Genomic DNA, 27,198 nt, shown 5'->3' with positions numbered 1-27,198 from the left:
GAGAAGCAGCAGGAGCAAGCACAGTTTGGATCTTTCTGCGTTGGAGAAAAGTCTTGGCTTCTCAGCTCTGGGGTTCTTCAGCCCTGGAGTTCCCCAGCCTTGGAGAAAAGAAGTCCTGGTCACATTTAAATCCCTGCCACATTTCTGACCAACTCCACAACTGTGTCCCTGGGCTCAAATGCAAAGGATCAATGATGCATGAAGGACTTCAGGGGAACTTCACCTGTCCTGCAACATCTCACTGGGATGCCACAAGGCATCCAGCACAGTTCTCCACCCCTTCTGCTGATGCCACCTCGGATCAGTGGCTCTGCTCTACCACATCCCCAGTTCAGCACCTGTATGAGTAAGAAGCCTTCAGAGGAGATCAAGTTCAACAAATCAACGCTGCACTGGGCTAAAAAAAGCTCAGCTGAAAAATGCAAGGAAAAACAAAACCTGACAGTTGCAGTTTTCCACAGCAGATTTGGGCCTCTTGGGGCCTTCTACTCTAAGTTCACTGCCACTCTGAGAAGGTCAGGCATTGTTCCAGCCCTCGTGTTTTCTTCTGTCTCCAAAGAACCCAACCACATTCTGCTGCAGAACTGACATTTTTAAGAATAGGGGCTTTCAGGAAAATATTTACGCCTTCCTGGTTTCGCCTGTTCCCAAGGCAGGGACGTCAATCCGTGCTCGAGGTGTGCTGTGAGCGATTGTCTCCCGGTGCTGGTTGTGCGGCTCCCGAGCTCCAGCTGGGGCTGCCGGCAGCGGGCACGCGTTTCCTGCCACCTGTCCCGCGCCGCGCCGAGGACCAAACCCTGACGAGGGACGTTTCCGACGCAAAGGGAGCGGCCTGTCAAACACAGGAAGTGGCGACGTGCCGCTCCAGGTCTAGGCTGGGAAGGGAGGCAGCTGGAGTTTCTCTTTAGGAGATTGTTTAGGAAATGGCAGCTCAGGGTGCTGTGGGAAGCTCTCTGCAGAGCCCCCCAGTTGCCACACATGAGGGAGTCCACCTGGGAATAGCAGCCACAGTGTAATTCAGCACTTGCAAGAGTCCAGGACCCATATGCAAGATCCTAAGTCATGGATCAGTCTCAGAAAGAATTACACAAAATGGAGCCATGGAGGGATGAAGGATGCCAAAGCTACCCAGCTCTTTGAGGCTTCCTGGGCAGGTCTCAATGCTGGAAAATAAACCTTGAGCAGGGTTGATCAGAGACGGTCGGTGCAAGCCCTTCAAAATCAGCTAATAGCTTTATCTACCTCTCCTGGGAAATGCCAGTACTCCTACAAGGTGTTTGGCCAAAAGGAGAACCAAACCAGAAAAGCCACAACACACTAAACAAGAGTCTTCCGTGGTGGAAACACTGGCCAAGACCTTAGCCCAGGTTAGTTGTGTCCAAGTACAACTGTGGAAGCAATAGAAAGTCTGGTCATCTTTTCCCACCTGGAGAAAGGCCAGCAGCACATGGCTGAGACATGTCTTACCTTTCGTTGTCTGTGTTGACTGGCATGCTGTTCTTATGCCATAGGATGACTGGCTCAGGCAAGCCGTGGATCTGGCACTGGAATCTTGCTACACCACCTTCCTCCACCACTGCATTCTGAGGGTGGATGTGGAAGTCAGACATTGCTGGAAGATAAAAAGAGAAACAAAATTATTCACATGTGAAGAAAGATCCTACAACTGGAAGATGTCAGCAACTTCACGGGACTTAGAAACACACTCATTTCCCACAGAATGCAAATGGGACTGTAATGTAATGTAAGAGCAGAAGGCCAGCTTGCAGCCTAACCTTCTGCATGGAAAAACAAGACTAGTGGGAAGTTCTTGGTATCCCACCTGCCTCTGCACATTGAACTGGTTGGCTCAATCAGAACAGCAGACTTTGCTCCAAGACCCTCATGGTCCTCAGCAAGGTCTGCCAGGGCAGCAGGAAACCCAGACTGCACTGGCACTTATCAGAGGTAATTCCCAATAGCTTGAGCAATCTTTGGATCCTAGTCCACATCTAAAGAGAGATGGATTCTTTCTGTTGCCATCAGTGTCTTACCTGTTGTAAATATCCTTCTGATATGTACAGCTTGACTCCTAAACTCATGTTATTTAAATACCTTGAGTAGAAGAATGCCAAAATACCCTAGTGAAACATACAGCCCTTGATTTCCACCTGTTTGCAGGTGCTCCTGCTCATTGCATACTCTGCCTTCCAGCACCACAGTAGGAACAGCCACATCCCCAGGTTGGAGAGCAAAAGGATTCAGCCAAAAAAAAAAAGAGCAGCTGCCAAGAGCTCAGCAAAATGAGGCTTTGGGGGCTGGGGCCACCCGACAGCAAATGATGAGCCCCAGCATGCCCACGCAGGGTGAATTCAGACCAGCCCATTCCAGCAAGCCACAGCTGTAACCACCGTGTGGAAACACTCTGGCTCGCTGTTAGAGCTACATAAATAATACCGTAATCATTACTATTAATTAATTGGAAGGTGCTGCCTGTTGACTCCGCAATAAACATATTCAAAGCTAATAAACATCCCAGTGGTTATTGAGCTCATGATTCATTTAAAGTGCTGCATCCACAGGAAGGTCTCTCGCATTACCATCCAAAACAAACTCCATGAGAACCCCCTGCTCTGCCACCCCAGCCCAATGACACCCCTCTCCCCAGCAAGAAAACCTCGTCCCCTTTTACAAGCATCAAGTGCAATGACTGTGGGTCTGCTACGGAACAAGCTGCCTATGTGTCAGGGCAGCTTAATCATTCATCTGCAAACTGCAGTTGGGCTCAGGCAGATGGGAGATGGCCATTAGCAATCATACATTAAATATGTGTTGCATTAACCTGCGCTGCTCCCGCAACCACCGCTCTCAACCCGCTGATGGCAGATTTGTTAAGCTGATGGAGTAGCACGGAGCAAAGCCCCAGCCCTGCACAGTTGCAGAGTTGGGAAGGTTTTGTAGGTATGAGGGTGGGATGGGCAGCCAGCCCCACATCGGGAGCCAGACCGGGGAGTGGCTGCGCAATGTTCCAGCCGGATGGCGACACACCAGCACAGGGTGAAAGATCACGGAAAATTGTATTTCTCTTTCCCAAGACAAAAGCCAATGCAATTATCCTCTCTGGTATAGGATTATATGATGGAGCCCAATGGTGCAATGGCAATTTACACAATTCATATAGATTTAGCCTTGAAATGAGACTGATCATGGCTCAGAGCATTCAGACATGGAAAGGAGCTCAAAGGCTGCTAGGGGATCGCTCATCACCAGGTGATGCCGCTTCCAAGGTGGCAAGGGATGCTTCAAAAGATGGGGGATCCACAGATGCCTGGAGCAGGAGAGCTCAAGGGAGCCTGCAGAACATTTCAAGGCTAGAGACCCAGAGCAGGGTCAGCATTTTTGCCAAGCCAAAGCTTATGGACCCTCACCAAGAAATGAATCCAAGAATTACTGAGAATGACACAAAGCTGTCTAAGAAATTTTTTTAGAAAGCGGGGATTCAGATGCCTGTAGGTAAATTCCTTTCAAATGTACAGATGCTCAGCACTGAGGTTTTCTGGAGGCTGACAAGGTTGATAAAAGAGGGAGGTGTGAATGAGAACAGCCCCAGCACAGACTTAGCTCTGCTGGCTACAGAATTCATCGCCATTCCTTTATTTCAATAATATCACCTCTTATAGGTAAAACTGCAGCAATAACCTCTACTCTTAAAGACACCAGTATTAATATTTATCATGAATAAAAGATGGCAAGTTATAAATAATTCAGTTATGAGGATGTTAAGTAAAATATTACTCTTCAACGACACTATAATGTGGCTTTGAAGCACAGTTTTATGTTAAATGCCTAGGAAACACTGTGACCCTTGCCAAGACCAGCTGGTTTGCAGAAGATGCATTAAAAATTCATGCACTGAGCTACAAAATGCTATTTTTAAAACAGGTTTATGAGTTTATTTACAGTTGCAGAGACAAAAGACTTTTGGAGCATCTCCTTTAAAACAGCAACAAAACTTCAATGTGAGTGATTACTGGGTTTTCAGCCTGGGAATAAGTCACTGTGGAGAAGGAGAGGAGAGGGATAGGAGCTCAACTGCTTCCCATGGCATTGCCTGGAGGAGCTAAATCTCTGCTGACCCATGTGAGCTGTTTATATGTGTCCCAACTGGCTGTTACAAACTCATGCAGCAGAGTGCTTGCTCCTGTTTTTCACTTGTCTTCCCGTGGCAAGCAGCAGGACCTTGTTACCAGCCAGGCGCTTTTGTTCCAGCTGCCAAGGAGAAGAGCTGCACGTCAGCCCGGGTGAGGTTGGCCAGCAGCCAGGGAGCTGGAGCTCATTTCTATGCTAATGGCCATAATAATTTTAAAAATAAATACATGCAATCACAATATTCACCCGCGAGCTCCTAAGAGGGGAGGCACTCACTTAATCCATCTGTCAGCAGTCTCTGCCATCCAGCGATGCAGCATCCATGTGCCAGTGGAGGGACTGGTGCTGCCCCAGGCCTTTTTTGCCATCATCAGAGGGGTGAGTGCCACCATTAAACTTCCCTTTGCCATCTCCTTGTGTCATCAAGTCATAAAAATAACATAAATCACATGCACACTCATTGCTCCACATTAATGCTCCAAGCTGTGATGTGTCAGAGCTTCTGCTACCATCCCACCTGGATTTTGGCTGGCACAGCAACTGCCACAGGGCACAGAAAGACAAAATTAGGGCTTACAGCAGACAGAGAATGGTGCTGGCAGCCCTTTGACACTGCAGGCATGTAGGAGCCTCCTGCAAAAGATGCTGGCCAAGGCTAGAATCAGACTGAATGTTGACTCTCTACAGGCAAACAAACACATGAAGCAGAGGAGTTACTCTTCTTCTTTCCTTCCACTGTTATATAACTAAGGACCTCAACTAGGATGATGCTGGATCACAGGCAAGGCTCTTCCATAAAGAAACCCCCATGCTTGGGATTGCCCACCACTTAACCCCCACTGGGATGCTGTCCCTGAAGGTATGGACACAGGTGAGCAGCAACTCTCATCCTCATCCATATTCATAGAGGGTTCATTCTGGGGTCTCCTCTAATCAAATCATAAATACTTTCTCTATCCCAACAGGCCCGGTGGAAAGGCCAACGGAATAAAAATGAAAATAGCTATCGAGTGAAATTTTCTCTACTCCATAAAAAACTAAATTGAAACCATTAGTGGCCAATCCTTTTTTGCTCAGTGCAGCATTAGTGCTAAGCCAGAGATTGACCTAGATTTGATATAGAAAAAGAAAACATTAACTTGGTATGTCAAAGCAAATCCCAGGCCTTTAGAGTCATTAAAACACAAACATTGTGCAGGCACAAGGAGAGGAGGAAGACTTGAAAGGTTCAGTGCCAAACACGGTGTTAGGAGAGCATTTGGGAAGGCCAGCTAGTTCTGCAATAAAATTGCCTCTTGATTTTACATTACTTATGGAGAAACAGAGATCCAGGCTGACTCTGACACAAGAATCTGGGGAGGAGTGAGCGCCCACACCACCACAGATGCCACACAGTCCACAAATAGCAGCACACAAGTGAAGATCCTTTCTCCACATTTCTGCCACCAACCTGTTAAATTCAGACCTTTTCCAATGCAGGCGTGTGGTTAAAATGCCTCTCAGTTAACACAGTATAAGGAACAAGAGCTTTATGGGGATGTGCCTCCAGTACCCAGGAGGGTAGGATTCATTACCTCTGCTACAACTGAGGAAGGTGAAATCTGGGAGGTAAATTATTTGCCCAGAGCAGAGAACAAGCCAGGGGCAAGCTGACCCCTTCCAAGATTGGCTCCATTCTGACAACCCTGAGCTGCTGATTTTTATAGTGAATTTCTCTACTTACTAATAAAACTGAATTCCTCCTCAGGTCAGCAGAAGTCAGGGTTGTTTTTAAAACACAACAAACACCATGCCAATTAATGCCAAACTTGAACCACTCTCAAATCAGGCTGAGAGCTCCAGCAGAACCAACCTTCAATATCTGTGAGACTCACAGAGCACACAACTTCTTTTCCTGAAAGCCACCAGTGCCAAGGCAAGCAGAGGGATTAAATTTTCAATTCCCTCTTGGCTTAAGAGACCTTCACCACTAAGTCAGCAACCTGCCAGGGAACATTCTCAAAGAAGTCAGCAGGTGAAGGCTCTGCAGACTCAGGTCTTATTTGTCCCCTCCACACTCTGGAAATGGAAGATTTGCCAAGGAGAAGGAGACGGCACAAAAGACTGGGGGCGTGTGGACACCACAAATCCCATCCTCTCCTCTCTTCCCCCTGCCTTCAACCAGCAACGCCTGCCCAAGCCTTTAAGAAAAAGACACTGTATCTTCTTTCTATACTTTTTTTTTTTTTAAGATGCATTTTTATAAAGCTTAAAAACAAGCCCACGGCGGGCCAGCCCGGTGGCTACTCCAGCTGCAGAGCAGCCTCTGCGCCTGCGAGCCGGCCCTGCGTGTCTAATGACGCTATTGTGCGAGGTTGTTGCTGAACTGCCATGAGCCCAATTTTGAATGCAAGTTGCTTTGTGCATAGTGAAGCGTGAACAACAGCGCCGCCCATTTATCTATTTAATTCTCCAGGAGTAGCAGGAGCGGGGCCCTTCGCTCACATCTAAAGGGAAGAAAAATCGCCTTTCTCTCAGCTTTGGAAAGGGAGGGAAATATTAAAGAGCAGCCGTGCCTCTCCCAGCACAGAGGAAAATCCTCTCTGCCCCTGTCCTCTAATCATAGCGGGGAAAATCCCAAATCTCTATTGTCCATGCTGAGCCTCAGATCACAAAAGAATATGGGCTGCAAGACTCAGGAGAGTTTGAAGCAAGGCAGACATTTTAGAGGAATGTAGTTCATTTAAGAGGAACCAAAATACCTGGTGAGATAAAAGAGGGAAGATGACCCACCTCCGTCTGTGCAGAGGTACGGAGAAATGGTCAGTCCTGAACACTTTTTATTTGGAATATTTGCAAACAAGTGCTTATTCCTCTTTTGCTTTGGCTGTTGGTTTCTTCCCCTGGAGCTAACAGGATGGTTCAGAGCATGAATGGAGGATGGTGCAGGCTCTGTTCTCTCTGCATTTTGCATCCTCGTGTCTCTTGTTTTCACCCACAATCAAAGCTGACTGGAAGAATTTAAAATAAGCTGAGAAGACAGCACATCATACAGACCTCTCTAGCTGAGGAACAAAGTCTCCACCTGGCCTGTTTTCTTCTCCTGTCCCAAGCTCCTGGGACAGGGATGAAAAGGGAGACAACAGAGATAATGCCTCACAGTGGGACACAGCAGCTGGCCACGGGAGGGAACATGCAACAGATATTTTACAAAAAGAGCAGGGGGGAAAATCTACTACCTCATGACTCAAGTCAACCAGGAGGCAAATTTTTGTCTGGTCTGGGACTGTGGCTTCTCAACTTTTTGCATAACACATTAAATGATTGTGAGCCAAATCCAGCTCAGGTCACCTCCCCGCTGCATCGCAATGAACAGCCCTGATGGGCGCTACTGACCCATGACTTATTGTTGGGTTTGCTGCTTTCAGAAGCAGAAAAAAGCACAGAGCCCTGGAGGGGCTGCTTCCGTGCAGGGATGATAAATATCCTGTGAAAGTAATGAACACATCTTCACTGCATGCAGAGCAGGGGTCAGAGGGAACATCCTCAGGAGCCCCTGGTTGCTCTACCCGCCCTGCAGGAGCGAAGGAACCAAGCTGTGAGGAGGACGATGGGTTCTTCCTGAAAAGGTCCCTGTAGGGTGGCACCTGGAAACCCTTTGAACGCCTGCATTGCAGCTCCACTCCTCTTTCTGAGCTTGACTGAATGTGCTGCTCATTGCCAGCACACCCAGCCTCTCCTGCACAATCACGGGTGTCTCCAAACCCGTATTCCAGTCCCAGAGAACTTAGTATATTAATGGTATTTATTATAGCTCACTTATTGGAAAATTAACCATACCACCATCAGTTGTTGATGTAGGGGTACTCTCCTGTGAGTGGGAAAGATTTTTGACTGGATAAATGCAGCCTCTGCACCATGCATGGAAATGAACAGGGGTCCTATGGCCCAAGGACTGTTTTTATACTGCAGTAACTCACCATTTCTATAAAACTCACGTACTGCCGCACCTCTAGAGAGAGACTGTCCCCACGCTGTTCCAGTACAGCACATGAGGGAGCATGCCCAACATTCAACAGCCCACCACCCATTTGTCTTGACTTAGGGGAGCAGAGAGCACCAGGAGAGCTGCCAGAGGAAACCCTTGAGAGCATCTGGCATTTGCCACGCTCTCCCTTGTGCAGCAGCACTGCCCAAATGCTGCTTCCTGAGACACAAAACCTACTATAATGTGGCTGCAGCCAGAAATCATCCCAGCCTGGAAGCAAGAGCAGGGAGTCTCTGTGCATTGGCACAAACACTCTCTCTGAGGTGCAGTGAGCAACCAGGGCTGTCTGAGCACCCTCACACCTTTCCTATGAAGTCAGTGTTTATTTTAGGGACAGGCACTAAGTGCCCCCCATGGTCACAAACAAAACCCAACATCATCCCTCCCTTGAGTACCAATAGCACACTCTACCCATGAGGCAATGCTCCTCCTTCTAAACCACTTTGAAAGATGCATCTTGGCAATCTCATGGATCAAATTTCTCACTTCCCTCCATGCTCAGAGCACATGGCAGCATCCCATCATGTTACCTGCTATGCCAAGCAGCCCAGCAGACAGCCCAGGGTAGTTATTCATCTTCCAGCACCCTCTTGTTTTGCAGGGGTATCAACTAATAAACAGCCCCTTTAGCGCTCTCAAATTGGTTTCAGGGAGAGAAGAAGTTGCTGGCGAAGAGGGAGGCATTGCTGGGAGAGACCTTTATCAGGGAGCTCTATTGCAGTAATTTTTCAAGATGAAATTGCTCTCCGGCTCATGACAGCATTTAGTGTATCCTGAGGCAACCATTTGTGAAGCCAAACCTGTGGTCCTGCTGCCCTGCTGCTGGAGGGAAGGGGGAGTATTAAATGTCATAAACAACTCTTAATTCGCCTGGGCGGACTGCACATGGGGCTGGTGATTCTGCAGTGCAGAATGGGGTTATCTGTCAACTGCACAGGGCTCCAGCACCAAGGGTGATGTTGGCCAGGCAACACTGGCTGCTGTGACACCTGCCCAGAGGTAGAACACACCACGAAGGGCTCCTGTATTTTTGTGGGGTGACTTCTTAAGAAACCCCAGCATCACACGAGGCTCCTCCACCATAAAGTAGGGCTCCCCTCCAGCATCACAGAAGATGTCCCCTCCTGTTGCATTCATAGCAATGGCTTCTTCAGGACTTACCTCTGAAGCATACGTTAGCTGTTTGCAAAATAGCAATGATTTATCCCACTCAAGTGCCCCTGCAGACCCCTGAAGTAATGAGAAAACGAAAGGCAAGCTGTCCACAAGCCTCTGGGAAAGGTTGGTTCGGCAAGGGCAGAGCAAAGCGTGCAGTATGCTGCCAGCAGGCAGGTCTCTCATGCCAAATTCCCATCCAGAGCTCCTCGTGTTTTTCCTACTCTGACACACACAATTAGGACAAATTACATAGTTACCGTTTTGATTTGTTGCACAATACTGATGTTTTCCATCCCTCTCTCAAATATTGATGGAGATAGTAAAAGAGGAAGCTCCCACACAGCTGGTTTTGGCCCTGGACCACTTTGTTTGCAGCCAACTCCTTCCAATATCGAGCGCGGATGGACGAGCAATCCTGCTTTTCATCAGCTCGGAGAGGCAGCGAGCCAAGCAAGCACGAGGTGTTATCCTCAGCAGCCCTCACAACACCTCTGAGTAGAAACATCCCTGCTCAGACCTCCCTGAGCAAAGTCAGCAGCTTCCCTGCTTTTCAGTGCTCACAGACGAGCGCACACTTTGTTTCGGCATCTCCAGAGGCACTGGTGGAATCCGTAAAGGTGAAGGCAAGGAAGCTTTTCATCACGACTGCCCACGGAAATGCCATCAGCCTCGCTTTCAGACAGGGAGATGTCCTGATTTACAGGCTAATGAATTTTAAATGAGATGCATTTTTTAATTTTTTGTTGTCAGCCCCCATTTTTCTGCCAGCAATCATTCCAGTAATAGCTTTAAATTTTCAGCATCTGTTTTTACCAGCTCTCTTGTAATTAGTTTACTAATGTATTTCACTGCGCCTTTGTTATTTTCAGAGAATTACTTCATTCCCAGCTATCAGAGATAGTGCACTTCAGTCTATAAGGAGTTTGGCCTTTGTTCCCCCGTGGTTATTCACATGGGGGAAGATGGCTCAGTGAATGACAAGCCTTTCTATCACTACACATTCTCCATTTAATGTCTTTATACTGGCTCATTAATTACCACAGAAAACTCCTTTCCAAATGGAACCTGTGATTTATAGAAGACTTGGGCAAGGTGCCATTTTTATCGGGCCGACAGCAAACAGCAGCAGTGCTGGCAATTCACTCTTCATTTTCCTCCTGCTGCAACAGGGTCAGCCCTGCTGAGGTGGGAGCTTTGCCTGGGCAAGGAAGCTCAGTGAGTGCTCAGTGCTGCTGAGCCACAGGCATCATGATCAGCTGGGATGGGATGGCCAAGCCCACGGCAAATTGAGATACAGCCTGTTCTGCCTGCTGCACAATGGAGATATTCCCTTGGGCAGCAGCTGGGGAATGCCTGGAAGAGGTGAAACTGCCTCTAAGATGACCTCTTTCCCGAATCTGGTGGTCCAAGGGGTGGCAGTGCATAGAGCAAAGTATCTCGTAGGTCTTGGCCAAAACCCAAGCACAGCATGGAGACTCTGGCTTTCATGGTGGAGTGGGCAGTCAGAGGTGATGGGCTCTGTGCCACCCGAGGCACCTCTCTGCTGTGTCCCATCACACAGCAGGCCTGAGTGTGAGCTGTATCTCTCAGACTCCAAAGCATTACAGACTTGCAAACCTCCCAGCACATGGGGTCCAGGCAGGGGGAAGAGCTGCCCAAAGACACAAGGCAAAGGCTCCCTGTGGACCCAAGGCAGCCGGAGCAGGGGGAAAGGCGGCTGTGGAAGTACCCCAAACAACGGTCTCTCTGTCCGACGGAAATTAACTTTAAATCCTTCAGAACAGTATGTCTTTCACCACGTCCATACTCTGCTGAGCATGATAAACTATTCCCCTTCTTTATTAAGGAATGAAACAGAAGTGGAAATGGTGCGCACGATAACCAAAGAAGTTATTTAAATAGAAAAATAATCACAAAAGTCTGGATTCCCACAGAGGAGCTGCATTACATCACAGCAAGGGAAATACTCAGCATCCCCCGTGCACAGGGAGAGGAGAGACCACAAGGTCAGAGCACTGAGCCAGAGCAAGTGGGGCACAGGGTTCGCATTGAAAAGAATCACTCTGAAGATCCTTTCTGTTCATTTAAACTCTGAATTTCACTCAAACACAGGTGATTTTTCTAAATGCTGAAAGCTGCTCTGCTCCCATCCCTTGGTGTTGAGCACAGATACTGTGCTTCGATGTTGCCCAGTCCAGATTGAAGGGGATAATGTCAAAGCTGTAGAAAGGACTGAACCGTTGTGATCCTGAGAAAATCCAGGTTCCTCCCAGGTCTGCTTTTCCTCCTAGCAGCAGCTAAGCCGTTAGCTGTCATCTCATCCCTGTGGCTGAGTTACTATATAAATTCCTGTTCGCTCCTTGGCAATAGCAACAGCTTCCTATTTTGCTGGCAGCAATCCAGGGGAAATTCAAGCTGAATTACAGCCATTCTTCAGAAAATAGGCCAAATCCATGAAAGCAGGACACATGACCGCAGACGTAGAGCTCGTCCTTTTTTCTATTTATTTTGCGGCGAGAAGCCCCGTTGGCTGAAAATAGCTTATCTCTGGAAGTCCCCCTTTCCGTTCAGGGCTGCCGCTCCTGGCTGCCAGCCAAACCATTACCACCTCAAAGAGAAAGTTCATAGCTCTGGCGTATCGGCCCCACGGTACAGGACGTGCGGCTTGATGTTTTCACCGATTTCTCTCTGGGAGCTCAGAGGAGATGGGGATTGTATTTCTGTGCACGAGCCAGTGAGTGTTAACTCCTTTCCTGCGCCTCCGCTGGGATGGGTGCACCTGGGGCTGTACCCCAGCATTGCCTGGCAGAGTAGACACAGTAGTGTGTATACATGTGCATGTATGTGGACATACGATAGGAATAAATTGTTTCCTGTGAGGCTGGGGAGGCCCTGGCACAGGCTGCCCAGAGAAGCTATGGATGTCCCATCCCTGGAAGTGTTCAAGGCCAGCTTGGACAGGGATTGAAGCAATCTGGTCTGATGGAAGGTGTTCCTGACCATGGCAGGAGGTTGGAAGTAGATGATCTTTAAGGTCCCTTCCAATGCAACCCAGTCTGGGGTTCAATGATTTTATGATACAGTATGGGGGTGGCAACACAGGTCGGACTCTGTGAGCCAGGGTCCCTCCAGATACCCACTCCCACAACAAGGTGGCAGCTTCCATTTCATGCCAGGTCAGTGTGAGGAAGCCGCTCTATCTCAAAGCACCTCTGCCCCCACAGTGAACCTTTTCTCCTCCCTGTGCACCCCATAGCATCCTAAATATGACTGGGAAACACATCCCCATCCTGGCAGACAAACACAAGTAAGGATACAAGACAATGGTTAAAGACAAGGATGTGGAAGATGGTGACAAGAGGAAGGGAGTGATAGCAGAGTTACAAACCAGCAATCTCACCATCTTTCTCTTCCTCGCTATCATCAAACCATCACTGAACCCAAGGAGCAGTGATGCATTCCAGAAAACACAGTTCTCCAGGGAGGACTGGCTTCTTGTTGATAAGAAACAGGGAGGTTTATCTCCTAAACCCACTGTGACACCTCACCCCGGGCCCAGTTTATCAAATTAAACTCATTACCTTTGAGGACTCATTGAAAAGAGGTGGCAGGAGAAAAGTCGCGGGTCAAGGGGGCAGCGCTGCCATCATCCTGCGGTGCCGCTCCTGGATCAGCACGTCCTTTCCAGCACGTGCCGAGCAGCGGTGGCCGGTGGGACAACACTGCCTGGGAATCAGCACCAGCACTAAACCATCCCAGAGCACCACATCAAGGAAGCAAAGTGACAGAAAAAGGGGATGCACCGATTGCCTGCCAGGCCATCACAGGGCTCTCTGGTTTATTGCACCTACAGCCACGCCACACAGGGCTTTGCTCACCAGGTGAGATTCCTGATAGAAGATGGTTTACAAGAGCAGGTTTCAATACAGTACAAAAACAAGCTGGCTGTGCCCATGGGAGAGCCACGATTGTGATCTGCCATCACCCAACCTCTGTACTGTGTCACAGCCACATACAGAACTTTGCATATGCATCTCTTACTGCCACAGAGAAATAACCAAGTCCTTTATGGGAGGAATTTTTAAAACAAGCAGTCAAGCAAAACTAAATTTCAGCTTTGAGCACTTTGCTAAGGCATTCAGATATATACTTCAGATGCTTCTAATTGTTTTTGCTTTTTTTTCCTTGATTAAACAAACACAAGTCACCTCAGGTGGTGCCTCTCCTCTTTTTGTAAAGACCTTTGGTACTGTTTATGGGCACAGGATATGACAAGAAGCCCTGGGTAACAGGAGGAGAGGGCAGTGAGGCTCAGGAAGCCTTTGAAGAGCATTCCCACAGGACGCTCCAGGATGGGATAACTATCAGCCTGAAGGGCTACAAGGAGGGGCTTTATCAATTTGCTGGGAGGAGAAGAGGTTGGAAGAGCCTGTGTTACTTCCTACTGTAAAAATTGCAAATACTTTACCCAAACGTTTCTGTTTCTTCCTATGTTTGTGCACCCTGAAACTCACTTGGGCAGGTTGTGGGGGGAAGGCAGCCAGACCCCCTGAGCAGTGGTTCCCTGACTAGGAGTCACAGATTCTCCTGTGACTACCAGCACCTAAGCCCTCTGCAAGTGCACCAAGTCCCTGCACCCTCCCCTGATCTCCACTCATCCTACCGAACAACCCCTGGCAATAAAATTCAGTGCCATGGACAAAAGACAAGAGGAGGTGCTGATAAAGAAACCCAGCACACAGTGCCAAGCCTGGAGGAGAGCTCAACATTGACATTGCAGCTCCTGCCAAAGGAGGAAGAGTTAGAAGACATACTGGATACTCAGGCAGCCACACAATTCACATTTAAATACCAGCATTTGCCTTCAAATGCTGTCAGTGATGGGACAGCCAGACAGACCTGCAACTGCCTGGGACTCCTCTGTCCCCATCCCTGCTCATGCACTTGCTGTTCTCATTTGTTTCCCAGACTCATTCCCCATCCAGGTGCCAAGGTTAACATCATTTAGCCACCTAAACTCTCTGTCAGCATGAAATTTCATCTTAATTAAAGCTTAAGTTTGGGATGTCCACATGAATGTGGAAAGCTGCGTGGGCTGGAGTGATGATAAATGCCAAGGAGCAGCAGCACTGCAAAAGTGATGTGGGTTTTAGGGAGCAGGCAGAGGTCAAACACTGCACCTGAAAAGAGGGATTGCAGAGGGGCATTTTTAGTGACTTTGAGCTCTGCACTTGAGCTTTGCCCCTGTGTTTGCAGCACACTAGGAAAATCAGAGCCAAAGCCCTGTAAGCCTGATCTTCAGGGGGCCCTTGCAGGGATACTCCGTGTGTCCTGTACCAAACCTGAGGAATCAGTCCTCTCCCTCCTGAAATGTGCATCTGTGTCAGGAAAAAACACTTGCAGCCCAAAACAGACGCCTCTCCAGTATTAACAAAAGAGATGAAAACTCTGTAACAAACAGGTGACTGTAGCACAGACTGTTAAGAGACCTGAAAAACTGCTGGAACACCTGAAATATTCAGGAAGGCAATTAAATCTATCTTAACAAAACCTCATGGCATATAATGCCCCCCCAGGAGACCCACTGTAATACCCTAATAACTTGTTTATGTGACCCAAATGTCTAAGAGGATGTTCCATGAGGGTGTGCATGCACGTGGGACTGTGCATCCCACATGCATATTCAGGCAGAGAATAAAAGACAGGAGAAGCAAAGTCCTTAAGATACTCGCGTGGCGCAAGGCAGGAGCATCCGCGCTGTCAGCAACTTCACAGCCCTCGCCACCACAAAGCAAATAAATAAATAAAGAGAGCTGCAGGAATTAGCTGTGAGGGTGACAGCACTGAAGGAAAATGAAAGCAGAAAGGGGGGTAAGAAAAAAACATCCAGCCCGGCTTGCTTTTGTGTTCTCGCACAATGGGGCACGTCAGCTCCGGAGCCTCCGCAAGCCATCACCCGCCATCTGGCAGCGGGCTGGGCCGCTAATGGGAGGCCCCGGAGCCCCAGCTGACTCCCAGAGCCACAGGGGAAATCAAGCTGATGATCTCCCCACATTAAGCCATCTAAATTAATGCAGATGCGTGGCCCGAACGCGAGGAATTGGGCTGGTGAGCGGCGGCGCGGGGAGCGGTGCGGGGCAGCCACAGCCCAGCCCTGACTGCAGCAGGGCCGGGCCGGTGCCAGCCACCCCTGCTCATTTGCAAGACAAATTGTTGGCGAGGGTTTCTGGAAGCGCTGCCCTTTTCATCCAGTGCTGGCAGCTCGGCTGCGAGAGGCACGACCCCGGCCAGATGCGAATTCTGCAGCAGCGGGGACAGCCCAGATTAACTCAGACCGTGCTCTCCGAACCAGCCTCATTAACTAATGTCCCTGTAATGCCCCAATGGAGCAGACTGGCTGGGAAATTACCGAGCACGGCGTCCAGGCTGAGCAGGGGATGGAGGTGTCGATGTGAGCGCTCTGGGCCAGGTTCGGCAGCAGTGCTTCCACCTAGGAGCAACCCCGATGGTTTTGGCAGGGTGGAGCCCAGAGGACACAGGTGCCAAAGGAAGAACATTTGCAGCCATGAATGTGTGAATTCCCTAGCACTGTGCCACTGGACAAGGGTGCAGAGCCTGGCAGTGAATCACAAGGGAAAAGTCAGTGCTGGTGCAGCAGAGGGCTGGCTGAGCACCTTGTCAAGGATGTGAGTTCAGCTCCAGCCTCTCACCTTGCCAGCTGTTGCATGAGGATAAGAGAACAAACCACCGGGCTCTCAAGGCATGGAAATGCGTGCTGGAGAGGGCATCTTCAGCCCAGGGGGCACACAATCCCTCCTTTTCCCCAGCACCTAACACAACTGTGCCTCCAAAAGCTCCCAGGCGCTACCCTGGGGACGTCTGGATGCTGATCCATATCTGATGCAGGTCAGAGCTCTCTGAAGGGACTGAGCTCTGGCTGGAGCAATGCACAAAGATCTGCCCCCACCATCTGGGTGCAAACAGAAAAGTCAACCTTCAGGAAGGAATTTTGTTTCTGCCCTCCATCACTGGCTTCATGGAACTGATGGGAGCCTGGTTCCTGTAAGCAGCAGTGCCTCTTATCATCAGTGCCAAAAAACCACCACATACCTCCACAGAGCGAGCTCAACCAGCTGAGACCTCCTGGGAATTGCTGCGACAAACCTCAGACCATGTAAAAGCCAAACTTTTAACAACTGAGGCACATTTCAGCCTCCCCAGGTCCAGCTGCTGTTGCACAGCCCAGGGAACCTCTGGGGGTGGCAGTGATGCCTTGCAACAAGCAGGTATTTGGGGATCCATCACTGCCACTGACAGCTGAGATCCTGCTTACAGCACCAAGGGTAAGCCCAGACCCTTTCTAATGACTTTGGATTCATAACCTATTCCCCACAGATGGAAAATTTTATTCCCAAATGCACTGGGACCCACATGGCAGCAGCTTGAGTGATTACAGTCTCTGCTATCATTTGCAGGGAGGCAGAAAAAAACCCCATTTTACCTAAAGGGGAGGGTGGTAGCATATGGTAAACGTAGGTTACACTCAGCCCCAGGAGCAAAGCTGCAGCCCTTACACAGCTCACACTGCCTCTGAAGCATGTTCCAGGTTGGTAATATCCCACCACAAGAAAGGCAGAATTTTTGCGGGGGTAGGAGAAGGTGAGAAAACCTCCTCATGCAAAATTTGCTTCCAAATTCGAGCTAGTTGAAATAATCTGTTGGTAAACACAAAGCACCATTGGGGTAACAGCTGAGTGGAGGCCTATATTAAACAAGCATCTTCAGATGAAAATATCACTCATCTAAAAGGCATCACTATTCATTCATGCTCAATAAAACACAAAATGGTTACAGATAGAGCTGATGGAAAATGAGAGAGAGAAATGGAAGTAAAGGTAAAGCTGCCAGGCAGGAAACAGCACAAGAAGGAAAAAAAAAATAGAAATATCACTGTGAAGAGGTTGATTTAGCATTCTGCTCTAGGAGAAATTTCAAAAGCAGGTTTTAATATCTGATAAAACTTCACTGCTGGTTGCCACGCTGCCTGACAGAAGCACAGAAGGGGACTAATAGCCCTGGCATACGACATGATAAAACATTTTAAGCCGCATAGCTTCACTTGGACTTGCCACTTTTAAGGCCGTTTTACGGTTCACTGCTATCCCTCAGTGTCCTACCAACAACCCCTGAGCATGCACAAGCTCTACCCACCAGGCAGGCAGCTTCCCCCAAGGATGAGTTTTTCCAGCCTGCAGATTATCACAGGTGAATATTATCATTTGGCAGCATTGCTGCAAGGAACTGCAAGGGCTGAGTGCAGGGCACCCGGGCTGGTGGCTCTGGTCTTCTCACCAGACATCTGGCTCCTCCAGGGCTCTCATCCCACTAAAACAGGATCCCTTCAAAGCCCTACATCATCCAAACCCTTCATCCACCCAGCTGGATGCTGCTGAGTTGGCATTAACAAGAGACGTGGGGGGCTTGGTTTGAAATACACCTCTGCTTTATAGATGATTTCCCAATCTAATAAAGAGACGAAACATTATCTGTCTTTCCTTCTCTTATTTCCCAAGGAACAGCAAGAGTGGAAACATCTTTCTGCCTCACCAATAAAACTTTTATAACCCACTTCCCTGGTGGCTTCTAAGCAAAGGCCCTTTTCCCAGTGAGAAGCCTGGCAAAAATAGGGAAAGGAGAGGTGTGATCTGTATTCACAGCCCATCCTAGCTCAGGTGGTGGCATGAAACACTGGAGTCATGCCTGGATGCAGGCAGTAAAAATACTCCTTTTCCCTGGCTGCCTAGGGATTGTTCTTGCCAGGTAATCAATGCAGAGGGTTACTGGATTCAGCACAGGAAAACTACCATTACCAAAACTTAAAAGCTACCTGGTCATTTGAAAAAAAAAAAAAAACAAACAAAAAACAAAAACAGGCAGCTGAAAAATAAGGCAACTAAAAAAACAAAGGCAACCAAGATAGGGTGTGTTGTTCAGGTTATTTTTTTGCAATGAGCTGGTACCAGCTTTATCTACTGGCATCTATCCTGCCTTTTTCAGTTTAATTTTACAGTAGGAGAAGAGTGGAAAACTGGGTGAATTTGGGCACAGACTGGGTAGGTTTACACGCACATCCCTCTGGACACAGACCTCTCACTTGTAACTCTGCATTTCCAGGACTGCCAAACTGCTACAGGTCTATGGCCAAAACAGATGAGACTACAGAGCAGGCTGGAGATACTTTAAGTTAATTTTTTTTAAAAAGGACAGGATTATCAGCACACAAATACATCAACAGGTAGCAGTATTTCCACACTGTATTTCCAGCTGGAAGGAGGAAGAGCCAGCAGAAAGCAGGCTGTCTGTCTGCAAGCAATAGTATTGCTCATGGTCTTCCCTGTGATGCTGCCCAACACAGAATAATACTTTATAAACAATCACAAAATCACAGAATGGTTTGGGTTGGAAGGAACCTTAAAGCCCAACAGATTCCACCCCCTGCTATGGGCAGGGACACCCTCCACTATCCCAGGCTCCAAGCCCTGTCCAAGTCAGTCCTGAACACTTCCAGGGATGGGGCAGCCACAGCTTCTCTGGGCAGCCTCTGCCAGGGCCTCACAGGGAAGAATTTAATCTCAAAATCGAATCTAACTCTGAGCTCCTTCATTTTAAAATCCCTCCCTACATGGGAGACAAACTATTCAGAACGTGTGAGAAGGGGCACAAACCCACTGACTCTCATCACAGCTCCACCTGAGAAAGGACAGGATGGGCCAAGGCAGGTGATTAAAACACAGCCCTAATAAGAAGGAGGGACAGGAAGGACATGGAAGGGGAAAAATATCCAAAGCAATATGCTTAACTATCCTGGAGGAGTCTATCCCCGATGATCTGCTACTGCTTCTATCCATATATAGGTTATTTTAAAGATTGTTTCTAAATCCAGGAAACTTTTCCTGGCCATGAGCACAGGGTCAGGAGGGGGAAGAAAGGAGAAAGCAAACTACTAAGGAGGAGAACAGGAAACTTTTTAAAAAAAATTACATAAATCAAGCCAGAGAAGACTTCATGCCTCAGAAACCCAAGGCCAGGTTACTCATACATTCAATCATAAACTCCAGGAAGGAGAGGTCATTACTTTCCTTCTGCAAAATGCTTTTTTTTTTTTTTTTTTGTCAGGAATGGTTTTAATTAGTGTGCCCAAAGCTTGTGAGCAGCTCTGGGAGCTGAGAAGCCTTCTAATGGTCTCAGAGAAAGCCAAGCACACCAACAGGATTTGTCCCAGCTCCCAAATCTCATCCCTTTGGCCCCACATATCTCCTTTGGAGACACCATTACCATTTCCCTACACTTCTTTAGCCCACTCTTTAGTAACTGCTCATTACAGCAGCATCTTGTTTAGAAGAAGCCCACACCTCCTCCCTCTACATTAAAACAGCAACCTGACCTCAATAAAATATAAAACAATTAACTTACTAATTAGTCAACAAATAACTGTTTCACCCAAGTAGATACCAAGTTGTTAGGAAATCTATTAGCATTTCCACTGTAATTTCATGCTTTGCTGATGATGAATAAAATAAGGTTGAAAGGGACCTATTCATGTCCAGAGCACAATGCCCAGTGGCTGTAAGATAGTTAGTGGAAAACTTCCTCACAAGAGCCAAATACCAGCACCAGAACCAGTATCTGGACAATGTCACCAACACCACAGCAGCGCCAAAACCTGGCAGGGACCATGTGAGGGCCCAAAAGGAAGAGCAGAGGCTGAGAAGTTCTGCCTGCACTACCCAATCAATGTGTAGGACAAGTTCAAGTGCATTGGGCCAAATAGCCCCAATGTTTTGCTTAAAATGATTCCTTTAAATTCCCCCAGCCAGCTCAACCATGGACAACACAAATCCTACTAAAAAAACCCAGTTTTTAGACACAGCTCCATGTTTCTTTGTGCTGTGGTCAAAAAGCAAGGCCATCAAAGTCTGCCCTCCTGCAAATGTGAGCAAATGTTAATTTAAGTGTCTGTTCTGGTCCCAAGGATAAAAATTTGGATCTCCAGGTGACATCCATTGCCCTCTTTCCATGCCATCCTCTTCCCATGCCAGGACATGCTCCTTGGTTGCATTCTGAGAAAGGAAAAGGGGAGATCTGAGTGTTGTCTAGTCCTGACTGGCTTCATGCCTGCCCTGGGTGTGCAGGCTGGATGGGACCCCATCATGGCAAGGGAAAAGGACACAGCCAGCTGTGAAGTTAAGTCTACACAGTCTTGGATGAGCACACATGTGTCCAAGGATGTTCAGAGAGTGATGGTAATACCTAAGGCACATAGCACACAAGCTGCTGTTTAACAAGATGTACCAGAACTTAGGTCTGTGGTCTCTTTCCTACCTATGGATGTAAATCACCTAGAAAATGGGTGTGAAATTTGGATCTCGTATAGTGAATCACCAAGGGCCCTGGACTGTCAGCAGGCACAGTCTGTCTGCCAGGGGTACATCCAGCCCACACCCCGACTTCACAGCTGCTCCCTGGCAAGGGCAAGAAGGCTGTAGCCAAGCTGTTCTGTTCATATGGAAGCACAGGGATAATCAAACCCCATGGCATGGGTCTTATGCAGGGAAAAAAATTAAGTCACAATGCTTGGATCAATGAAATATTCTGCAGCCATACACAGTTCTCCCCATTCAGGCAAGGGGCTGCTGTTTGGTTGCATTTAACCAACACTTTATTCCCCCAAAAGATAACATCACCCTTGGGATTCCCAGAGAGCTTCTCAGAGACCTTGTACACAGCACATCCGGGTCAACACATCCAGCTGCCTGCAGAGAGCCCCATTCCACCCACACAACCTACACCCATGGAACACAGCCCTGGCTTTGCTCTTAATCCAACATACACCAGCGCTGGAAAAAAATTTGCATGTTAGAACAATTAGATGTGAAACATTACACGCCTTATCTCAGTGATATTACATAATTGGATTTGCGGCATACACAGATAATGGAAGCCAGAGCTTCCAGCAGTCAGAAATATAAATCATACGCTGGATTTTCTGCAGTTAAAGTTAGGAATATTTTAAGAGGTCAGAGCAAATACATTGTTTATATTAAGAAATTGAATCATGTTATTAGGCTCGCTGTTCATCTAGTAAAATCTTTAAAAAGCTCATAAACTTGTTACTTTATTAGTTCAGACTTATTATATGTATTTGAAGCAATACTCAGAGGTATTGTTAAGCTACTGCCGGCAAGGGTTACAGGTCTTATGTATTTTCCTTTTGGTAGTACCAGATGTGTTGGAGGCAGCGGCTGTGCCGAGGGTTTGTTGGGAATCTCAAAGCAAGCCCAAGCAAACTTTCATGCGCGTGCTCCTGTTCACTGGAGACCACCGGCACATTTAGTGCACAGGCAGCTTTGCTTTTTCCACGGATAAATTTTCACCTGCCTGCCTGCCCACCCCTCCAACCCATCCTCACTCAGAAGAGGCCACCTGAGGGCTGCCAGTGTAAATGCAGCTGTAATCCTGCCCCAGAAGAAAGGATGCCTGGATTTCTTGCAGTAATTAACCTAAACAAGTTCCTGCTCTGCATCACCCATGGCGAGTGTGCAGGACCCTTCTCTGCATCACCAAAGCACCCGCAGAGGGTGTGCAGAACTCCAGTGTGACATGTGTATCAGGGAATCATTTACAGAGCTGCTCTCACAGCTCTTCATTTCCACCATCCTGTTGGATCCAGATTTATGCAAATAGCTTAATGTGTTAATTTACATATTTGATGAATATGCATTGTCACACGCACAGAAATGACAGCAAACATCCTAATTACCAGCACACAAGCCTGATCAGGCTGCAGGATGGAAGGAGCCTGAGAGCTGTGCCGTGTTTCTGCTGGCTCTGGCTGCTCCATGCGCTGCCCAGCTGCTCCGGAGGCTGCTGGCCTCATCCCATCGGCTCCTGATGTGCCCTCTGCATCAGGGCCCTCAGATTTTGCAGGGGCAGGTCAAAGACCATCTGATCCCAGAAGCCTCCCAGTATTGCCAACACATGTGCTTTCATCTCCAGCCTTGCAGTGGCCAGAGTTCCTCCCCAGCCCCACTTGTGGGGACCGGCAGGAGGATCTTGGCTTATTGGAATAAACAAACCCATCCCTGGTGGCTGCAGAGGAAAGTATCCTCCAAACATCCATAGTACAAATTCCCAACACCAAAATGAGGGTAATTTTCTTATCCTTCAGCAATCTTGCAATTTTTAACCCACTCTGCTGAGTTTTTGGGGTTGGATCTGACTCGAGAAAGCTGAAGGCTATCCAAAGCAGGATGTACAAACACAAGGACATGGAGCCTTAGGACTAGCCTCCAACATGAGCACCCCCAGCAAGCCAAAATCACGTTCCTGAGTCTCCAAGAGATGTTCAGGACCCAACTAAATCATTCTAGGCAGCAGTGCTCCAGTGTTCAATGCTTTGAACAGTCACTCTCACACAGGCAGGGCTTCACACTACCATCCCAGCACCATGAAAGATCTGCCCGGCCTGAAACCTGCACACTGAATTTGGCAGGTTATGGGGTAAAAGGCTCTCCCCACACTGCCTCCTCCATCCCTCTGCTTTCCCTGGGCTCCCTCCTCCTGGAGCATCTGTGCACCAGGTGAGCTGGCTGGCAAGAAGGCTGGGCAAGGGGCTGGCAGGGAGGCTGGGCAAGGTCTCACAGGCCCCCTGACCCCACAGCTCCTCTCCCCCCTCGCGGGTGCCTGCCTTTGAAGCCTGGCTAATGACAAAATGACATCCTGCTCCCTCCACCTCCCCCTACCCACTAACGGCCCCCTCGCCTGACCTTAAGGTGTGACAGCTCCTCAGGTTCAAAGCAGGGAGAGGATGCTCAGAGCTGAGCCCCAGGGGAGGTTGAGGGGGGATGAAGGGGTTGTGGTGAGGAGCTCCACATCAGCCCACACTTTGGCTCTCCCCTCTGACCTCTCCTTGCTGCTGGCTTAGAGGAACACGGCCATTTTGCAGCCCCAGGGATGATCTAATGGACATGTCAATCCACCCCGTTTCTCCTTCTACTGCAGCCCTGAAAGGCTCCAGAGATGGTTGATTTTCTCTGGCTCCTTTTGGTCAGCTGAAACCTCAGCAGATTCAATCACAACACTGAGAGATTTTACCTGGAAATCAAGTCCTTTCCAGGTGATCAGCCACCGCAGCTCCCTGTGCCACCAGAGCCTAAATTCTTTATAAGGTCTAATTATTGATGCAGACAGGCACTGATCACTCTTCAGCAGCGTTTCAAAGAGGGATCAGATGAGAAGCAGCTCTCTATTTGATATGTCATTAAATCAGGTTTCCCTTACATGCTGCTCAGCTCAAACACTGGCAAAGAGAGACAAGACTATTTCTTACAGTGTTTCCTACCTCCTCTTTAAAAAAAACCCACAACAAACCACCAAACTTGAACAAAGCCCTCCAAAGCATTCCAAGCAGACAGGGAAAATACTTTTAATCCCTCCCTCTGCAGTTTAGTATCAGCAATCAGTTACCACTGGCTCAGATTTATTTAACAGGATGTACAGCATGAACAAGCAACCCTCTCCTATTAGAAGCTGGGGATGCAAAAACTCCATCACTGGCGGCTGCAGCCATCGTAAAGGCCATTAAGGGAGCTACTCTGCCTAAATGCACATAATCAGCAAATTTATGGCCTGTTTCTTCTGCTCAGAGAGGAATTGGTCGAGTCTACAAAGATGTGTGATGCTGACAGCTTACAGGCAGGGCTGGTGTGCTAGCTCAGAAACACTCTCTGCCCCAAAAGTGCAACAGTTTGGTGCACAAATGTGCCCCATGCATATCACGGCAGCTCCATCACACATGTGCACAAAGCTGCCCCCTCCACTTTAATTGATTCCCCCAAGGGCTTTGGGATGGGTTTTATAGTGCATAACTAATACTGATAAGCAGGCGTGATAAGGTAGTGTTATTACCCAACTAATGGGTCACTTCATCCACAAATACTTTCTAATTTAATTGAAAACAGGAACACGAGCTGTGAGCAATCAAACCTCGGGTATCATCCGCACCAGCATTCCTGGAAAATTTTTTGCTCTCCCCTTCCCACCTTCAGTAGCTGATGAACCACAGCAGATGTCACAAAACCGTGTTTTGTGGCTACAGATTCACAGTTGAAGATCTCTGGATTCAATTCAGCCACGCAGCGAGGAAGTGCAGCTCCCAGGAACTTCAAAGAGAATTGCATCCATCACTTTCAGCAGGGCTGAACTGGCCTTTGCTTATACCTACCTCCCTAGGCCTGCCCTGGAAAGGAAATTCCTGGAATAACTTTCATGTGCTTAACCCTTCGGAAATGGTAGGCATTAATAAAACCCCTCCTCAGCATCCGCTTGCCTGGCAGAGGTTGGAGGCCATCCACGCCTGATCAGCAGCGATGTTTGCAGGTCATTAGCAGAAAAACATAACTCTGAATTTCTACTGTGCTTGAAAAGAGTGTATTTCCAGTCTCTCCCGAGGACATTCTGGAAGAGCACAGCTACCATTATGCAAATTGCTTTAAGGAGAGCCTGGCCTCCTCTAATAATACCTACGGGACCAGACAGAAATATCAGATGAACTTCTCAGTTACTGGGGTACTGAGGAAAAACACAGTGATTTCAAATTCAGAGAATAAAGCCTTTTCTCCATTTTCAGCTGGTCAAGTACAACCTTTCCTCCTCGGGGTATTTTTCCCTATTCTCACCAATCCTGTGCTCAATACCAGGGGATGTTACCACACTGCAATGCTCTAGCTTGGCTCACACTTGGAATCAGACCAATGTGTAAGGCTGCAACCAAGAATTATTAAGTATTAGTGATTACATCTCCCCCTTGTGCCTGCAAATGCTGTGAGAGACTACAAACCCATGTTCTGACGCTGTTTAACATCAGAAGTTTTCTTTAACTGGGAGAGACAGACCTTAAAGCAAAACTGAAGCCAGTCTAGCAGCAGAGGGCAAGGGCTTGACGTGGTCAGAGTACCAGAGCATTGCTTGTGCCGTGGGTGGGCACACAAGTGAGCTCACACCATGAGTGCACACCTCATTTGTCAGAAAACACTGGGTTTTCCTAAACTTTGCAAATCAAATGCTTCCCAGACTGTCTGTAAGTGCATTTCCCTTCATTAGCACTAAGATCAACAATTTAGCAGGAGGCAGCTAGGGGATAGCAAGACCAATCCAAACAGTTTTACTTAAATTCCATCTAAATGAAGCCAGTTTTCTGGGCTTTTAGCAATAGAGGGATAATGTATGCCTATTAAAGAGCATGTCAAAGCCCCAGTCACACAGTCTGGGCATTCAGTTAAAGCGAAGGTCACAGATCTGTGCCCTGGGGCCAGGGGAGAAAGGCTCAGAGGAAGAGGAGTGGCCATCTGGTCCTTCGCTTATGCAGAGGTCACTGCTTTCTGTCACCCCCCCTGTGGCCTCTGACTTCTAGGACTCAAAGAGAAGGAAAAAAAAAAAAAAAAGCCAGGCATGATGAAAGTGGGGCCCTGATGTGCTGAGACAACTCGCTAAAAGAGCTCTAACTAAAAACAGCCACATGCTCCGCGTGGTTAAAGGGACAGCTCTCCCCTTCCCAGCGCACGCTGCAATGCCAAGACCTGCACGGGTGCATTTTTCCACACGTGGAAAATAGCTGGGATAAAATACTAAGCACGGTAAAAGCCTACCAAGCCTCCAGCAGCCCTAACGGGGAAGCCATGAGCCTTTTGTAATACACAAATACAGCAGCAGCATGACTGGGAGGGAAAGAGAGGGGAAACCCAGAAGTACAGCCTGTTTGCAATGCTCTATGAAGTGCCAGATACTTGCACATGCCTGAAAATCAGATTGATGCTATTCATGCCCGGCATGCTCGTTTCCTGCTTGGCAATGGCATGTGCACTGAATCGAATCCACTAATTGTTCCGTCTGCACCACGATTTGCAAACGAGATCGCTTAGGAGCCAAAAGAAAGTAAATGAGGTGTTTATTAGAAGGAAGGCTGATTTCATATTCTTCATAAAAGCAAAACAGTTCAGATGCTCAGTGCCATCTCCAACCCGCCTTTCTGGTTGAGATGTGACTTTGAGCTGCTAAAGCTTTTATTCCTCTGGAGACACTTGTTCAGCATTCAAAGCAGAAAGGCATTATAGCAACTCCGCCATCTATTTTCAGAGTAAACAGGTTTCTTATTCATTAATTACATGGGTCTTCAGATAACACACCGAATTTCCCACTACCTGGACTCTGTGCAGTTTGTTCCCTGCATGCCAGCACACTGCAGACTTTTTATCAAGTAATTCTGCTTCATTTCAATCTGTGATTTATCTGAGGGCCCAGCATCGTTGCCTGAAGGGTATTGTTTAAGTAACAATACTGATGTACACATTCCCACATCAAATGTCAAGGGAGAAGAGGGCTGCTCCAGAGGATGCATGGGCTCAAAGGAAATCATTAAAAGCCACTGGCCTGCAGAAACTAAATTGTATTTGAAAAGAAAAACTAACAACAGACAGGAAGCTACTGGCAACCAGGCATTGCTTAGGAAAGTGGCTCTGAGGGGGAATAGCTCGGTTTCCCCTTACAAACTCTCGTCATGGCCCAGATTTCTTTCTTAGGCAGTGACAGACACAAATTTAAATTCCAGTTCATACACACAGCCGCGGTGCATGGATCGGTGTTGTTTGGATTTAATTCTTGTTTTTCCCCAAAGTGCAGTGGCGTCTCACCACGTCCCTTTGAGGCAACAGCAAACCTGCCACCTCCCGTGGATGGAGCTGGGATTTCACCAGCCTTCCTCACTCCCTGCCAGCTTTGAAGCCACTGGAAATTAGTGCAGCCCCATCAAAAGCAACAACTCCAATTAA

General features: G+C 48.0%; 1 protein-coding gene across 3 annotated transcripts in view; it reads right to left on the bottom strand.

Moving 5' to 3' along the window:
* IGDCC3 (immunoglobulin superfamily DCC subclass member 3) overlaps nucleotides 1-27,198 on the bottom strand; it is a 99,713-nt gene that overhangs the window by 37,677 nt on the left and 34,838 nt on the right. For all 3 annotated transcript variants that reach the window (XM_068203562.1, XM_068203563.1, XM_068203561.1), the window contains one exon: nucleotides 1,468-1,612. In XM_068203562.1, coding sequence (XP_068059663.1) covers nucleotides 1,468-1,612 — 145 coding nt within the window. The remainder of the gene's footprint in view (nucleotides 1-1,467; nucleotides 1,613-27,198) is intronic.

This window comes from Anomalospiza imberbis, chromosome 13, assembly GCF_031753505.1.
Source record: "Anomalospiza imberbis isolate Cuckoo-Finch-1a 21T00152 chromosome 13, ASM3175350v1, whole genome shotgun sequence".
In the NCBI taxonomy this organism is placed as follows: domain Eukaryota; kingdom Metazoa; phylum Chordata; class Aves; order Passeriformes; family Viduidae; genus Anomalospiza; species Anomalospiza imberbis.
Note: the sequence above shows the minus strand (reverse complement) of the source record. Positions and strands in the feature narration are given on the sequence as shown.